Consider the following 19,282-nt stretch of genomic DNA (forward strand, 5'->3'; position numbering starts at 1 on the left):
ACTCAACACAGCCAATAAATAAATAAATTTATTAAAAAATAAAACTGACAAGTACCTTTTTTTCTCCCCTCTTTGAATCTCTACTTATTTGATACAAGAAAGAACACTCATACTCAGAAGAACTGTTTCAAACAAGACATCGACATTGATTAAACATACACCTCCCCCCCAACACACACACACAGGGTGGGTGACTTCTCTTGACCTTACTCTGTTCTTAAGCAGGGCTAGACTACAGTTTTATATTGTGTTGACAGTGTGATGTGGAAGCAAAATTGTCCAGATCGTTTGGGACTTTTTCAATTCAATGTGTGATCTGAACTATCTTTATGTTTGTAATATAATTCTAGAAAATATTGCTTTGTTAATGTAGCAGGAACTAACACAAAGTTTACTTAACTGAATTTCCTGGACCTCATTTACCATGCAATGACAGGGTTTTGCTGTCTCCACCTACCTAAATTCCAGCCCCTGTCCCCTGGACTTTTGACTCCTTGGAATTGTTGGTAATGCCCCTTTGAACACTTGACCACTTAAAATGAGTCATTTTTACTTTCTTAATATCTATGGATCTTTAGATAGAAACTTTCTGAGGTTGTTGATGAAACACAGAAGCTAATAATACAGTGATAAGCACCCTGGGGTGCTCTGTACAATCTAATAGAACTATTCAGCAAATAATTTTGTCTCTATGCTTAGAGAAAAGAGTGAATTATGTTTAATGGCAAGACTGGGAAACTTTAGATTTTAGAGATGAAGTTACTTTAGAAATCACATAGGATAACCTTTTTTGTTCTGAGTTTCTGAAACCTTAGACTCACAAAAGTAAATTAAAATGTTTACCTACATATAGAAGTTCAGGGCTTCCCTGGTGGCGCAGTGGTTAAGGATCTGCCTGCCAGTGCAAAGGACACGGGTTCGACCCCTGGTCTGGGAAGATCCCAAATGCCTCGGAGCAACTAAGCCCACATGCCACAACTACTGAGCCTGTGCTCTAGAGCCAGTGCTCCGCAACGAGAGAGGCCACAGCAATGAGAAACCCGTGGGCACTGCAACGAAGAGTAGCCCGCTTGCCCGAAGACCCAATGCAGTCAAAAATAAATAAATAAAATAAATAAATGTATAAAAAAATACATCTTGGTTAACAAAAAAGAAGTTCATCAGAGGTAATTAGCAGAAAAAAAAAAAAAGTTGTTCTAAGAAAGGGCACTTAGTGCATCCTAGAAAGGATACACTCAGAAACACATACACTCAGAAAATATTGTAACATTTTTTGGAAAAATCAAAAGATGTGTATCCTTACTTTGGTCTCAGCACGCTAGGGAACTTAGCCTCCATTTGGAGGCTGTAATCGGGGCTCATCTGCTTGTAGCAGGTAGGTTTTGCAGCATAAAAGTCATTTCATTTGAACAAACCTGGGGCACTCAGTACCAGACAAGAGATGTAATAGCCACAGAATTCTACACAGAGGGCACACACTGAGCATTCCACTTCAGAAACTCACATAATTATAATTACTGACAAGTCTTTTCATAATCTAGGAAGATGGTGAACTCTCTTATAAGGATGATACAAAGACCATTAAATACAGGGATTTTCATTAAATATTAAAGTGTGTGTTCCCTTAATCTTTTATCGAGAGATTGTTCAGTAAGAACTTTTATTTAGAGGAAACTGAATTCTTTCCCCACCCCGTCTGCGTCTCCATACTCACGACACAAAAGTAAATAACTTTTGTTAACTAAGGCAAGTGTCCTGTCAGTAGGCTGCGTTGTGTTTTCATCACAGTTGAGAAGACACTTTCACTTTCTCTCCTCAAGTCTAACTTTGACAAACCCCTTCTTGACCAGGTGACAGCATCACAGCCTCTGCAGAACTCACAGATACCCTGAGGTGTGCAAAACTCAGAACACTTTCATTTATACGTACCGTTTTATTGCTTCTTCTTGTCTTCGGCGTTTTTCATTCTTTTCCTTCAAGTAGGCCAGGTTTGTTTCATTTCTCAAGCGATCATTTTCTCGCGCAATGTCCGATGCATTCTGAATAACCAATCCGTCGTAGGCCTTCATCCCCATATCCTCAATATACTGGAGAAACGTGTCCAGAGGGTCTTCCTCAGGATTAGAACTCATCATCCTGGAGGATTTCATGTGAAAAGGAACACTTCCTGTGGGATGAGAACACATTTTACCTTCATCAAAGATGTGGTTTTAAAAGCAAGGTGCTGCTTATTCTCTTAACATCTTGTCAGCCCCAAACTCCAATGATTATGGCGGGATCTACTTAGAGAAAATGTTTCATTAGAAATTACAGTCAGGAGGCTTCCGGGAAGATGGCGGAAGAGTAAGACGCGGAGATCACCTTCCTGCCCACAGACACACCAGAATTACATCTACACGTGGGACAACTCCTACAGAACACCTACTGAACGCTGGCAGAAGACCTCAGACCTCCCAAAAGGCAAGAAACTCCCCACGTACCTGGGTAGGGCAAAAGGAAAAAGAATAAACAGAGACAAAAGAAAAGGGACGGGACCTGCACCAGTGGGAGGGAGCCATGAAGGAGGAAAGGTTTTCACACACTAGGAAGCCCCTTCGCGGGCGGAGACTGCGGGTGGCGGAGGGGGGAAGCTTCGGGGCTGCGGAGGAGAGCGCAGCAACAGGGGTGCGGAGGGCAAAGCGGAGAGATTCCCGCACAGAGGATCAGGGGCGACCGGCACTCACCAGGCCGAGAGGCTTGTCTGCTCACCCGCAGGGGCGGGCGGGGCTGGGAGCTGAGGCTTGGGTTTCGGGTGGAGCGCAGGACAGGACTAGGGTTGGCGGCGTGAACACAGCCTGCAGGGGGTTAGTGCGCCACGGTTAGCCAGGAGGGAGTCCGGGAAAAGGTCTGGACCTGCCAAAGAGGCAAGAGACTTTTTCTTCCCTCTTTGTTTCCTGGTGCGCGAGGAGAGGGGTTTAAGAGCTCTGCTTAAAGGAGCCCCAGAGACGGGCGCGAGCCGCGGCTAAAAGCGCGGACCCCAGAGACGGGCATGAGACGTAAGGCTGCTGCTGCCTCCACCAAGAAGCCTGTGTGCGAGCACAGGTTACCATCCACACCTCCCTTCCAGGGAGCCTGTGCAGCCCGCCACTGCCAGGGTCACGGGATCCAGGGATAGCTTCCCCAGGAAAACGCACGGCGCGCAACAGGCTGGTGCAACGTCACGCCGGTCTCTGCTGCCGCAGGCCCGCCCCGCACTCCGTGCTCCTCCCTCCCTCCGGCCTGAGTGAGCCAGAGCCCCCGAATCAGCGGCTCCTTTAACCCCGTCCTGTCTGAGCGAAGAACAGACGCCCTCTGGCGACCTACACGCAGAGGCAGGGCCGAATCCATAGCTGAGTCCCTGGGAGCTGTGAGAACAAAGAAGAGAAAGGGAAATCTCTCCCAGCAGCCTCAGAAGCAGCGGATTAAAGCTCCGCAATCAACTTGATGTCTGTGGAATACATGAATAGACAAAGAATCATCCCAAATTGAGGACTTGGACTTTGAGAGCAAGATTTATTCTGTATAGCTTTGCTTCCACCATTTATCCTCGGGTTCTATCCGTCCGTTTTTATTTTTTGTGTTTTTTTTTAATAATTATTTTTTATTTTAATAACTTTATTATATTTTATCTTACTTTATTTTATCTTACTTTATCTTCTTTCGTACTTTCCTTCCTCCCTCCCTCCCTTCTTGCTTTCTTTCTTTCTTTCTACTTCTACTAATTCTTTCTTTCTACTTTTTCTCCCTTTTATTCTGAGCCGTGTGGATGAAAGGTTCTTGGTGCTGCAGCCAGGAGTCAGTGCTCTGCCTCTGAGGTTGGAGAGCCAACTTCAGGACACTGGTCCACAAGAGACCTCCCAGCTCCACATAATATCAAATGGCGAAAATCTCCCAGAGATCTCTATCTCAACACCAGCACCCAGCTTCACTCAATGACCAGCAAGCTACAGTGCTGGACATCCTATGCCAAACAACTAGCAAGACAGGAACACAACCCCACCCATTAGCAGAGAGGCTGCCTAAAATCATAATAAGTCCACAGACACCCCAAAACACACCACCAGACGTGGACCTGCCCACCAGAAAGACAAGATCCAGCCTCATCCACCAGAACACAGGCACTAGTCCCCTCCACCAGGAAGCCTACGCAACCCACTGAACCAACCTTAGCCACTGGGGACAGACACCAAAAACAACGGGAACTACGAGCCTGCAGCCTACAAAAAGGAGACCCCAAACACAGTAAGATAAGCAAAATGAGAAGACAGAAAAACACACAGCAGATGAAGGAGCAAGATAAAAACCCACCAGGCCTAACAAATGAAGAGGAAATAGGCAGTCTACCTGAAAAAGAATTCAGAATAATGATAGTAAAGATGATCCAAAATCTTGGAAATAGAATGGACAAAATGCAAGAAACATTTAACAAGGACCTAGAAGAACTAAAGATGAAACAAACAACGATGAACAACACAATAAATGAAATGAAAAATACTCTAGATGGGATCAATAGCAGAATAACTGACGCAGAAGAACGGATAAGTGACCTGGAAGATAAAATAGTGGAAATAACTACTGCAGAGCAGAATAAAGAAAAAAGAATGAAAAGAACTGAGGACAGTCTCAGAGACCTCTGGGACAACATTAAACGCACCAACATTCGAATTATAGGGGTTCCAGAAGAAGAAGAGAAAAAGAAAGGGACTGAGAAGATATTTGAAGAGATTATAGTTGAAAACTTCCCTAATATGGGAAAGGAAATAGTTAATCAAGTCCAGTAAGCACAGAGAGCCCCATACAGGATAAATCCAAGGAGAAATATGCCAAGACACATATTAATCAAACTGTCAAAAATTAAGTACTAAGAAAACATTAAAAGCAGCAAGGGAAAAACAACAAATAACACACAAGGGAATCCCCATAAGGTTAACAGCTGATCTTTCAGCAGAAACTCTGCAAGCCAGAAGGGACTGGCAGGACATATTTAAAGTGATGAAGGAGAAAAACCGGCAACCAAGATTACTCTACCCAGCAAGGATCTCATTCAGATTTGATGGAGAAATTAAAACCTTTACAGACAAGCAAAAGCTGAGAGAGTTCAGCACCACCAAACCAGCTTTACAACAACTGCTAAAGGAACCTATCTAGGCAAGAAGCACTAGAGAAGGGAAAGACCTACAATAACGAACCCAAAACAATTAAGGAAATGGGAATAGGAACATACACATTGATAATTACCTTAAATGTAAATGGATTAATGCTCCCACCAAAAGACATATATTGGCTGAATGGATACAAAAACAAGACCCATATATTTGCTGTCTACAAGAGACCCACTTCAGACCTAGAGACACATACAGACTGAAAGTAAGGGGATGGAAAAAGATATTTCATGTAAATGGAAACCAAAAGAAAGCTGGAGTTGCAATTCTCATATCAGACAAAATAGACTTTAAAACAAACACTATTAGAAGAGACAAAGAAGGACACTACATAATGATAAAGGGATTGATCCAAGAAGAAGATATAACAATTGTAAATATTTATGCATCCAACATAAGAGCACCTCAATACATAAGGCAAATACTAACAGCCATAAAAGGGGAAATCAACAGTAACACATTCATAGTAGGGGACTTTAACACCCCACTTTCACCAATGGGGTGACAATGGACAGATCATCCAAAATGAAAATAAATAAGGAAACACAAGCTTTAAATGATACATTAAACAAGATGGACTTAATTGATATTTATCGGACATTCCATCCAAAAACAACAGAATACACATTTTTCTCAAGTGCTCATGGAACATTCTCCAGGATAGATCATATCTTGGGTCACAAGTCAAGCCTTGGTAAATTTAAGAAAATTGAAATTGTTTCAAGTATCTTTTCTGACCACAATGCTATGAGACTAGATATCAATTACAGGAAAAGATCTGTAAAAAATACAAACACATGGAGGCTAAACAATACACTACTCAATAATGAAGTGATCACTGAAGAAATCAAAGAGGAAATAAAAAAGTACCTAGAAACAAATGACAATGGAGACACGATGACACAAAATCTATGGGATGCAGCAAAAGCAGTTCTAAGAGGGAAGTTTATAGCAATACAATCCTACCTTAACAGGAAACATCTTGAATAAACAACCTAACCTTGTACCTAAAGTAATTAGAGAAAGAAGAACAAAAACGCCAAAGTTAGCAGAAGGAAAGAAATCATAAAAATCAGATCAGAAATAAATGAAAAAGAAATGAAGGAAACAATAGCAAAGATCAATAAAACTAAAAGCTGGTTCTTTGAGAAGATAAACAAAATTGATAAACCATTAGCCTGATTCATCAAGAAAAAAAGGGAGAAGACTCAAATCAATAGAATTAGAAATGAAAAAGGAGAAGTAACAACGGACACTGCAGAAATACAAAAGATCATGAGAGATTACTACAAGCAACTCTATGCCAATAAAATGGACAACCTGGAAGAAATGGACAAATTCTTAGAAATGAGCAACCTGCCAAGACTGAATCAGGAAGAAATAGAAAATATGAACAGACCAATCACAAGCACTGAAATTGAAACTGTGATTAAAAATCTTCCAACAAACAAAATCCCAGGACCAGATGGCTTCACAGGCGAATTCTATCAAACATTTAGAGATGAGCTAACACCTATCCTTCTCAAACTCTTCCAAAATATAGCAGAGGTAAGAACACTCCCAAACTCCTTCTACGAGGACACCAGCACCTTGATACCAAAACCAGACAAGCATGTCACAAAGAAAGAAAACTACAGGCCAATATCACTGATGAACATAGATGCAAAAATCCTCAACAAAATACTAGCAAACAGAATCCAACAGCATATTAAAAGGATCACACACCATGATCAAGTGGGCTTTATTCCAGGAATGCAAGGATTCTTCAATATATGAAAACAATCAATGTGATAAACCATATTAACAAATTGAAGGAGAAAAACCATATGATCATATCAATAGATGCAGAGAAAGCTTTCAACAAAATTCAACGCCAATTTATGATAAAAACCCTGCAGAAAGTAGGCATAGAGGGAACTTTCCTCAACATAATAAAGGCCATATATGACAAGCCCACAGCAAACATCATCCTCAATGGTGAAAAACTGAAAGCATTTCCGCTAGGATCAGGAACAAGACAAGGTTGCCCACTCTCACCACTCTTATTCAACATAGTTTTGGAAGTTTTAGCCACAGCAATCAGAGAAGAAAAGGAAATAAAAAGGAATCCAAATTGGAAAAGAAGAAGTAAAGCTGTCACTGTTTGCCGATGACATGATACTATACATAGAGAATCCTAAAGATGCTACCAGAAAACTACTAGAGCTAATCAATGAATTTGGTAAAGTAGCAGGATACAAAATTAATGCACAGAAATCTCTGGCATTCCTATACACTAATGATGAAAGATCTGAAAGTGAAATCAAGAAAATACTCCCATTTACCACTGCAGCAAAAAGAATAAAATATCTAGGAACAAACCTACCTAAGAAGACAAAAGACCTGTATGCAGAAAATTATAAGACACTGATGAAAGAAATTAAAGATGATACAAATAGATGGAGAGATATACCATGTTCTTGAATTGGAAGAATCAACATTGTGAAAATGACTCTACTACCCAAAGCAATCTACAGATTCAATGCAATCCCTATGAAACAACCAATGGCATTTTTCACAGAACTAGAACCAAAAATTTCACAATTTGTATGGAAACACAGAAGACCCCAAATGGCCAAAGCAATCTTGAGAACTAAAAATGGAGCCGGAGGAATCAGGCTCCCTGACTTCAGACTATACTACAAAGCTACAGTAATCAAGACAGTATGGTACTGGCACAAAAAGAGAAAGATAGATCAATGGAACAGGATAGAAAGCCCAGATATAAACTCACGTGCATATGGTCACCTTATCTTTGATAAAGGAGGCAGGAATGTACAGTGGAGAAAGGATATCCTCTTCAATAAGTGGTGCTGGGAAAACTGGACAGCTACATGTAAAAGTATAAGATTAGATCACTCACTAACACCTTACACAAAAATAAACTCAAAATGGATTAAAGACCTAAATGTAAGGCCGGAAACTATCAAACTCTTAGAGGAAAACATAGGCAGAACACTCTATGATATAAATCACAGCAAGATCCTTTTTGACCCACCTCCTAGAGTAATGGAAAAAAAAATAAACAAATGGGACCTAATGAAACTTCAAAGCTTTTGCACAGCAAAAGAAACCATAAACAAGACCAAAAGACAACTCTCAGAATGGGAGAAAATATTTGCAAATGAAGCAACTGACAAAGGATTAATCTTCAAAATTTTTAAGCAGCTCATGCAGCTCAATAACAAAGAAAGAAACCCAATCCAAAAATGGGCAGAAGACCTAAATAGACATTTCTCCAAAGAAGATATACAGACTGCCAACAAACACATGAAAGAATGCTCAACTTCATTAATCATTAGAGAAATACGAATCAAAACTACAATGAGATATCATCTCACACCAGTCAGAATGGCCATCATCAAAACATCTAGAAACAATAAATGCTGGAGAGGGTGTGGAGAAAAGGGAACCCTCTTGCACTGTTGGTGGGAATGTAAATTGATACAGCCACCGTGGAGAACAGTATGGAGGTTCCTTAAAAAACTACAAATAGAACTACCATATGACCCAGCAATCCCACTACTGGGCATATACCCTGAGAAAACCATAATTCAAAAAGAGTCATGTACCAAAATGTTCATTGCAGCTCTATTTACAATAGCCCGGAGATGGAAACAACCTAAGTGTCCATCATCGGATGAATGGATAAAGAAGATGTGGCACATATATACAATGGAATATTACTCAGCCATAAAAAGAAACGAAGTTGAGCTATTTGTAATGAGGTGGATAGACCCAGAGTCTGTCATACAGAGTGAAGTAAGTCAGAAAGAGAAAGACAAATACCATATGCTAACACATATATATGGAATTTAAGGGGAAAAAAATGTCATGAAGAACCTAGGGGTAAGACAGGAATAAAGACAAAGACCTAGTAGAGAATGGACTTGAGGATATGGGGAGCGGGAAGGGTAAGCTGTGACAAAGCGAGAGAGGCATGGACATATATACACTACCAGACGTAAGGTAGATAGCTAGTGGGAAGCAGCTGCATAGCGCAGGGAGATCAGCTCTGTGCTTTGTGACCACCTGGAGGGGTGGGATAGGGAGGGTGGGAGGGAGGGAAACGCAAAAGGGAAGCAATATGGGAACATATGTATATGTATAACTGATTCACTTTGTTATAAAGCAGAAACTAACACACCATTGTAAAGCAATTATACTCCAATAAAGATGTAAAAAAAAAAAAAGAAAGAAATTACAGTAAGAGTATTTAAAGTTAATATTAAACGAATGTTGCCTGGGTAGCAAACACTTCTTCAAAGCACCAAAAGTAGCAAATCAAAGGCTAAAGCTCTCGCACTGAAAGGTGATGTGAGGGTGCAAATATCTGGGGGAAGAAAAACGTAAGTTTATGTAAACAGAGTCATGATTTTGCTTCTCAAAAATGTGTTCATATACTAATAAGATACAGTAGAACCAAGGTTCACTTTTTTCTGATTACTACAAAGAGTTTTCTGTTCAATTTCAAATAAAATGATGTAATTATTTGGAATGAACTTTTTTTTAAAATAAATTTACTTATTTATTTATTTAATTTGGCTGCACTGGGTCTTCGTCGCCACGCATGGGCTTTCTTCACTGCTTTGCACGGGCTTCTCATTGCAGTGGCTTCTCTTGTTGTGGAACCCTGGCTCTAGGCGCATGGGCTTCATAGTTGTGGCTCGCAGCATCTAGAGCGCAGGCTCAGTAGTTGTGGCGCATGGGCTTAGTTGCTCCGCGGCACGTGGGATCTTCCCAAACCAGGACTCGAACCCGTGTCCCCTGCATTGGCAGGCAGATTCTTAACCACTGCACTACCAGGGAAGTCCTGGAATGAACTTTCTTATTGTGTGTTTTCTTTGCAATTTAAAATTAAGATTTATGAATCTGAATAATTCATGCAAAATATAGCAGTAATCAAGGAAATACACATTTCTAATACCATTTGTCTTAGAAATAATCTCTTTTTGACCCTCCACTATTTTCCAAAATGGTGCTCTGTAATGGCTTTGTGCTGTAACTCAAATATCACAGATCACCAGGGCCACGTTAATCCTTACCAGTCTGGTAATTAAAGCGGTGGCAATTATGATCCTTGATACATGAGGTTTAAAAACCTGAGCCACAGAAAGGAATACTGAAAGCCAAAGTCAAATCAAAACAAAAACAGGAACATAGGACTTTCAAAGCTCACCTGTAAAATGCTGGAAATAATAGCACCCACCTCCTGCTTATGTGAAGATTATGAGAGGTGATGACTGTAGAGAACTTAGCATAAAGTTCAACAATAGTAAGAGTATACATAATAAAGTTAGCTAATATTATTGGCAGGACTAATAATGTAAAATGTGTATATATGTATAGATGGATGGGTGGATAAATAACCAGCAGGCTATAAAAGTCAGCATGCCTTGAAGTAGAGGAATCCAAAGAATCACAGAAATAAATGAAGCCGGAGATTAAAAAATTGTATTTTAATCAATCAAAAGTAGAATTGAAGTTTAATTAATTATATACAAGGGTAAGTATTTTACCCATCTAGCTTAATAACACTTATTGTCCTCAATCGCATATTCACTGTGATAAAGCAAAATCAATTAACAAGGAGAAAACACTGGCAATTTAAAAATTATAAATTACCTTAACATCTTTTACTTTCTTCAAAAGGCTCAGAAAGATATATATTTTTTCAAATATCAGCCCAGTTTTTTAATGTAGAAGTCCTAGACCTTCATTTTTACCATTACAAATCATTTTCATTCTGATTTTTTTTATAAGAATAATCATGTTCCATAACCTGGATCGTAGCTATGGAAACTTCAGTTCTTATCAGAGTTTATTAGCATTTCAGCTGCCAGTCAATCCATATGTTACTTGAAGCCCAGTCTGAATTTAAGGATTTATTCCTCAATCTGTAAGAAATTGTTGAAACTAGATAGATGAGTGGTTTGTTGACTCATGATTTTCTGTTATGTTGTTTTCTTATGTTTGGTTTGGTTTGAAGCCATAATGGGCTGGCAAATGAAATGGACTTTTAATTCTAACTATCTAACGTAATAAATTGTATTTCATTATCAGCCTATCAGATTAGATGCTGAAGTGGTGAACACACATAGGAATAAAAAATTGCTGCTACAAATGATTGTAATTTGGGGGGGAAATGCAACATGATTCTCAAACAGCTGAAGCATTAGTATTATTGGGAATTCACTTCTACCAAAGACTACAGGACTAAGTGTGCTTAGGTAAAAAAAGATCTGCATAACCTTATGGAAATTAATTCTACCATAGTTAAGCAAACCGAGTCAGTGTTACAGGGATTCTAGGGAGAATGCCTCAGGATGGAAGATGGTCACTCCCACACTGCCCTGGAGCAAAATTGTCTATTTCCCACTGTGCAAGGCATTACCCAAAGATTTTTATTTCTTCCCTTAAGTTTTCCTCCCCATCCAGATGACACCAGTGATCCTTCACACAGTTTATATATTCCAAATATTAGCAAGGTTAATTGTGTACCTCTGAAAATTGATTATCTTCCTAAGTGGCCTTTCAAAGTGCCTGAAGTTTAAATTATGTTTATTCTGATAAAATATTAAATAATAAATCATAAAATATGTACACCATGGAGAGTCATAGTGTAAGATATTTTAAGTTGAGATGAAAATTTGGGGGATGAAAATCAACCATAAAATCTAGTAAAACTTCAGAGCAATGAAAATTGGCTGTTGGTGAACATGCTTTTGTCATCCAATTCTAGAGGATAATTGTTTCTACAATCATTTATTTATGCAAGTATTTCTTGAGCACATATTATGAACTAGGCACTGATAAAGGCAGAATCGTGTCCCTCTAGACGTTCACACTGCAGTGAAAGAACACAATAAATAAATAATCGCAATACAGTGTAACAAGGGCGCGGGTTCATTTGGCAATGTTGGCATTCACTAGTTTGTCATGGTTATGTTCACCATTTTTGAGGATGAGCAAAGAACACTTTTTAACAATTATATCTAGTCTTCAGAAGTAAAAATAAAAAATAGACTTGGGCCCTACAAATGTTTAAGTATCATACTTTTTTGCTTCCTTGTCCACATATAAAAGGTAGTTTGTAATGTAGGGGGAAAGTGAGGCAGTCTTGAAGGGTATACAGTTGGGGAGTTGACCATAATGGCCTAAAAATCCTAAACTAAAGCACCCCTAGATCTATGACTTTGTGCAAGTTAATCAACCTCTTTAAGCTTCAGTCTCAAAATTTTTTAAATCATATTTACGCTATTGTGAGGATTCGGTTAGAAAATGTATGTAATTGTTCAATAAATGTGACCATAGTCATTAGTCACTAACATTACTATTAGATGATTTTCACAATTCTTAACTGTGGTGAAGATTACGGTTTGTAATAACTCCTCGATAAGCATAGTTTTACTTTGAAACATAAGAGTAGAATGTTTATTGTTCAACTTCCTTAATCACAGGTATTCAAATAGAGGCCATGAAAATGGTTAACAGATTTGTTCACTAACCAAATGCATGTAAAACCACTTATCCATTCTGCCCCATTTTTCAAATCTAGAAACTAAGGGCTTTGGGGCATATGAACCAAGATGCGCATCCCATTTCTCAAACACTTGGACTCCACCCTTCCAAGCCCAAGGATGTTTCTCAGGTAACTGGACTGTGAATGAACCTGGCCTCACTGAAGAAAAGTGAGTCTTGTATTAAGAGCCTATATCATTACAACTTCTACCATTCCCATGCAGTGAGAACCCACAGACAGGTATGATCTTAAATCTGCCCTTCAGAAATTTATATTTATGGCTAAGACAGATATTGAATCAGATACATTCCTTATCACTAAATATTTGGCTGCATTTTGATTATTGGATATTAAATCAAGATCATTTCTAGCCCTTGAACGACAATCTTGTATGCAAGCATTTTATAAAAGCTTGTTTTCAGCACCTAATTCCAAAGTTGGCATCATAAAAGAACATAGTTAAGAAACAAACGGGCAGTTTCCTCCAGGTAGCATCTTTAGATATATTGCAATTAATTAATTAATTAATTAGTGTACCATAGTAGATCACAAATTATTGCATAGGATATTTGTAACAGATCGAGTGAGATTGAAGGGAACTTTTGCATTTCTCCAGGCATCCCCTTTATTTGAACTATGTGTCTGCAGCCATTTTTGCTGAAAACAAATTAGACATTTTAGCCCCCCCTAGAGCACTGGCTGAGAGCTGGCATCCATTGTCTTCACCCACAAAGCAGATATATTTTCTTTGGAATGCAAGGCGTTGATTCCAATAACAGATGATTTTCGTGTATGTGTTCTTTTTCTTGGAAGTTATGGTCAACATTTAAAATTTGTGTCAGGGACTCTCCTGGGAAAGCATCTAAGATAGTGGAGATCAGAATTCCCGTACAAACCACAGATAACTTCAAGTCTTCACTTTACGCCTTTCCTGTATTGCTGTATTCTGCATTTAAAAGAGACTGCTTTTGTTTAATTTTTGGACTACTGTATTTAGAATTATTCCATTCTAATAAAAGCTACAGATGTTGGTTTAAATACAACTGGGTGGTTAATTGCTCAGCTTTATTTTATTTTATTCTTTCACTTTTGTTATTTATTTCCTATTGACCACACCCTTTATAAAGATTACTTTGTATAATATTGTGAGACTTCTCAAAATTTGAAATTTCACTCTACTCAGCTAAAATGCACCAAGTTAAACTGGTAGGATTCAGGTTGTATTTAAGACATTAAGCATTTTATCTTTTATTTGAGTTAATCATTTCCTTATTTTCTTTTGTGTAAAATCATCACTCTACCTTACCAATGCTGAGCCTAGAACTGAAAATAACTACATCACTTTACAATTATTTCCACTGAAATAAAACTATCCATTACATATATATGCAGAGCAGAAAATATACATAAGGCAATCCAAATGGAATCCCTAGACACATAAAAAATTGCCCTTTTTGCTCCCTCTGTAGCCACTGCTTGCATCCAAGGAACTCAAGAAGCTGAGACACTACATAACTTTAAGTCTTAAAGCCAAAAGAAATTGAGGTACATTCCTGAGATATAAGTATATGCAAAAACTTTAAGATCATACACTTACATGGGTTATTCCCTTTGTAAATTAAGAAATAAATTTTGTATGGTCTCAATTTACCAGAGGATATTTTAATGTGGCACTAACTGTTAGGATTGGGTTTCCCCATAGGCTAGAGGGCTTTTGGTTAATTATAGGCTGTTTTTGAAAAAAAAAATGTACAAAAAGAGTCAGATAAATATCAAGCATGCCATCTTCTCACATATGTTAAAGAATTTTTCTTTACTTATAAGTCAGAACAGATTCCTCCTTTAGTGCAATTTCATACATTGTGACATCAACTACTCTGGCTCCATAAGGAATGGCTCCAGTGGACGTGTACACTGACTTCTCAGGCAGAATCTTCCTGTGCGCCATTTATCACCATTTACCGAAAGCCGAGTTCTAGTATAACAGCATCACCTTAGTGAATTAGTCCACTGGCCCTAATGAGTGCTTGTTCTTTTTTCTCTTCTTAAAGTGTTTACTCAGAATTTCTGAAATGGAGCTGTTCTCCATCTAAAACTTTGGTTTTCCAAGATATAAAGTTGTGAAAGCTCTACTAATTCAGGTATTTTCCACATACACTGAGAGGTAGAGGAAGAAAAGCATATGTTTGGGAGAGAACTGCTCCCCAATTCTTAAAGTTCTGTAAGAAGCTTCTTAAATTTTAGGTCACAGTTAACCCCATATGACAATGTTGTAGCTAGAATAAGATAGAGTTTATTTTGTACCATTATTGTCATGCTATTTGTGTTAACAAGGAAAAAACAAAATACATACGAGGGAATAAATTTCATGGTGGAAAGCTGAGACATTTTGCTTTCATTTCACATTTATGCTTTTCACTTTATTTGCATATGGGAAAGTTTTCTAGTGCCCACCCCTTATTTGTTTCTTAGGTTTTCAAACCACAGCTGTCTTAACACTGTGAGGAAGTTATGTGAATTTGAGTTATTAAAATTTGATTTTCCCTCCCACTCCAATCATTGCATCTTCTGTGAGATAGAGAATCCTATTTTGCCCAGTAGTATCTATTCATCCAAATAAAAGTTTCCCAAGGCAATTTTGACTATATTTTTTGTTCAGGAAGAGAAAAAGATCTTTTACATTTTTCGCATGTACTCAAATCAATTTGAAAAAATAAGTACTTAAATAATCAGGCTTCATATACATATGTAAAATATGTATGCAAATTAATACCTAAAATTTGCTGACTTCACACAGGACCAAATCAACAGACTAGATTGCCTGGCTTCACTCCATAACCCATGCAAACCGTGTCAAAATTGTTTTTCTGATCAAATCTTATAATGTGTCAAAAATAAGTTCTATAATTTCACTTTGATTATGCTTGAAAGCCTACCCTCAACCCCACAAATGATCATGCTTATTTTTTCATTCCACTGTCATTAAAATGCAGTTGTTCTGCCCAAAATGGGAAATGTTAGAGTTAAAACCAAGAGAGCTTGTTGAAGTGACTACAAAGATACTGATTGCTTTTTTTCTCAGAAAGCAGATTACTTTGTAGTGAGTTTTTCTCCACTATCTCCCTTCCCAAAATGGTTAACATGGGCATAGATCATGTTAATGTAGAGCATCATAAATCAGATATTTCCCCAAAACTTCTAGGTTGTCATGGTGCTATATGCCCATGGTCTAAAAAGACTGCATATTTCACTAATATTAGGGACTCACACAAAATGTCAATAGCTGAGGTACTTTTCTGAGCCTTTGGCCAAATGTTTCCAGATACTTACAAGGCAGTATTTGCAAAGTACATATAGTCAGTATAATAATTGCTGACTGGAGCTACAATAGAAACCATCTAATTGAATTGGGAGGTGATGACTTATTTATTTTTTTAAACAATAGCTAACCTTCCTGTCTCTAGGATTTTTACACTTCTCTCTCTAAACTTTACAGATGTTCCAAGTCCTTGGGCTTCTCTGTAGTTCCTTGTGAAGTTGTAGTATTTTTTCCTCAGGTCTTTTTTCACTGATTTTCTAAACTGTCAATGTCCTTCACAGAGTCTCTTCCTTTGCTGAGTTGGCAAACATATGTTGTTCTTTCCACAGGGGGGAAAAAATTGGCATTTGTGGCTCACATTTTCTCATATTAATTTGTTTACCACTTGACTATATAGAAAATAAGTTGGAGCATTGTCTAAAATGTGAAGAATTAGGAGAGAAGTTAATTTCCCCTTATGTTCTACAGTCATTAATCCACACTACTTGGTTATAAATTCTTGCATGTTAAAATGACCAAAACTATATCGTGGAAGCTCTTCCATTGTGTTTTCTTATTTTTGGACTATATTTAGAAAAATATTCCAGTTCTATGATACTAAAACAACTTTAAATTTTCCTAATGATAATGAACAATATTATCATAGTAATAGTTCTCCCAGATAGGGAATACCTACATTTCTTGTATTTAACATTTGCCAATAGTTGGAAAAATTAGAGTGGAGACACCCCAACAAAATAAGTGTGTGTCCCAAGTAAAACAAGTCCACCTAAAGTTCTATAGAGAATATTTATTGTGATGAGAATAGTGAAATTTCTAATATTGAGTGGTATTAAAACATACAATTCTCAAAGAGGTTTATGTCTGATCAGTTAGGAAGAAGCAGTTTCAGCTTTGGTGTATGTCTGATAGTTTGGATTTTTATTTTTTGGTACTGTGCCTTTTCTTTCCTTTCTTTCTTTCTTTCTTTCTTTCTTTCTTTTTTCTTTCTTTCTTTTTTTTTTTCTTTCTTTCTTTCTTTCTTTCTTTCTTTCTTTCTTTCTTTCTTTCGTTCTTTCAGAACACAAAACTGGGCTGACACAAATGTGTTAAGAGACTGTTGTAAAATATTTATGGTATGGAGTAGCAGATAAATAACTCTAGCATGCACCACGTGAATGCTAATTAATACCCTGGAAAATATTTTCAATGCTTTTAATAATTCAACATAGCTTATTTTACCAATGAAAATCTAGTTTAACCATTTCTGTGGTAACATAACTAAGTGGGTAGGAGGGTACAAAATAGCCTGAGGCTCATTAAAGCCCTGGTTGCCTTGCTGTGGCTTTCTCTCTGCTCCACCTAATAAGACATGCAAACTTCAGCATTAAGTATTCCCAGCTAAAATCCATTCCATTTCATAACCAGATTGCTTGATCTATTTAGTGCTGGATTCAATTAGCATGCTTAGAGAATCTGAAAAATGAGATACATACCAAAATTTAAGTCCCCAGGGACAGCTAAGTGCAATATTCAGAAGGTGACTTGTGTCTGTCAGAGCCCTCTCTCGCGGCTGATCTCAGGGCAGTTCTGTAGGAGTAATCCAGCACCATAAGAAATAGACTTGTAGTTCAGCTCAGTTTTTCTTCAATTAAAGTGCATTGTACCTGGATGGGAAAAGTGTCCACTCCCAGATTCTTCATCACTAGAGATCAGAGCATTCTTGATGTTCTTCCTATCAGATAAAATGGCCTTTAAAGTTTGCTAGGAAGATGCGGTGGCAGAAGACAGGTGCTTGCTTCCTTAAATCGACATTCAGAGAAAAGAAGGCATAGCTAATGGGTGGGGATGAACACACAGCCCCTCTCCTTCTAGGTCCAGCAGGGAAGAAATTGAATAATTTTACCCACTTTGCTACACAGATAATTACAAGACTCGAAGCAATCACCCAGGCTGGCTAAGTTGCCTCATTGATTATATTCTGTGAAGACAAAAATAAATGAAAACAAAAAATCAGAAACATCCTTTCTACATGTCTCGTCTCAGCCAAAAAGATGCTCTTTCTCATTGCCACTTACATACAGAAGGTTTGGAGCAGCCTAGCTTGTGGCATCGTCCCTCCCCCGTGACAACCAGCTCTCTCTCTCTCATACTCTCTCTCCCCTCCCTCCCTGCCCCTGACTCCCTCCCTTTCTGCTTCTCTCTCTCCTCTCCAGCTGCCTTAGTCTGTTGATGCTGCTGCTGATTAATCAGGGATTCTGAAACAAAGAACCTACCTTCTGAAATAAGCAGTAATCTTTCTTGTCTGTTTCTGCAATTCGTCTGCATTGAACGGCAAAGCTGCCAGCGTTCTAGCACCCTGGATAGTTCCCGCTCACTAGGCCCATTGGAAAAGGGAGGAGAAGCAACTGAAGAAATGACAAGAAACCCGAAAGCAGCATCGTTCTACTTCAGATTTCGGCTCCCTGGGGCTTCCCATCCTCATTAAAGGCCTCACATCTAGGCAACAGAACCTCTCTCTTTTATCTATCTGAGCTGAAGTCTGATTAGTAAATAATAAAATGAGAAGAGGATAAAGAAATCCCTTCATTTATAGCCACTACAACACTAATTCAGCCTTTATGAAGAAGAGGAATATAAATCCATCAAAAATAAATATTCTTACTACCGAGGATGTTTAAGTCATAAGCTTTCACCCCTGGCATGGCTAATGAAAATGAGCAACAACTTAAACGGAACATTCAGATCTCAGTTTGATACCCTTATTTGATATCAATTTTGCTTCCACCCTCCCTGCATAGCCGAGCCAGGCACACAATTACTGCTGACGTTCTTTGGGCTGCTGCTTGGGGAAAGAGGGGAGGAGCCTTTTAACCTCATCAAAACAGCTTCATGCCACCTGCTCCCATGGCATGAGAAAAAAACTAGCCCAGTTAGAAGGAACATGCACAGCACACGCCTATGTGGAATTAAGGTTTCAGTTGGAGTGCACGTTATTTTTGTGTGTATGTGTTTTTATTTTATTTTATTATTTTTTCTTAATATCTTTATTGGAGTATAATTGCTTTACAATGGTGTGTTAGTTTCTGCTGTATAACAAAGTGAGTCAGCTATACGTATACATACACCCCCATATCTCCTCCCTTTTGCATGTTATATTTTTTAACAAAAATAAAATGTGAATTAACCATTGCATGTGTGTCACTAACTCCTGTAGAATCACTGTTGAAATTATTTAAAGTC

The 19,282-nt window shown here is 38.2% G+C and overlaps 1 protein-coding gene across 1 annotated transcript in view; it reads right to left on the reverse strand.

Annotated features, from left to right (window-relative positions):
- The window catches only part of NYAP2 (neuronal tyrosine-phosphorylated phosphoinositide-3-kinase adaptor 2), a 204,186-nt gene extending 202,036 nt beyond the window's left edge, over nucleotides 1–2,150 (reverse strand). Inside the window, exon 1 of the mRNA XM_029226104.1 lies at nucleotides 1,930–2,150. Coding sequence (XP_029081937.1) covers nucleotides 1,930–2,150 — 221 coding nt within the window. The remainder of the gene's footprint in view (nucleotides 1–1,929) is intronic.
- Between the last annotated feature and the right edge of the window lie 17,132 nt (nucleotides 2,151–19,282).

Source organism: Monodon monoceros, unplaced genomic scaffold (genome assembly GCF_005190385.1).
Source record: "Monodon monoceros isolate NGI ecotype Baffin Bay Population unplaced genomic scaffold, NGI_Narwhal_1 Super_Scaffold_16, whole genome shotgun sequence".
Taxonomy (NCBI): domain Eukaryota; kingdom Metazoa; phylum Chordata; class Mammalia; order Artiodactyla; family Monodontidae; genus Monodon; species Monodon monoceros.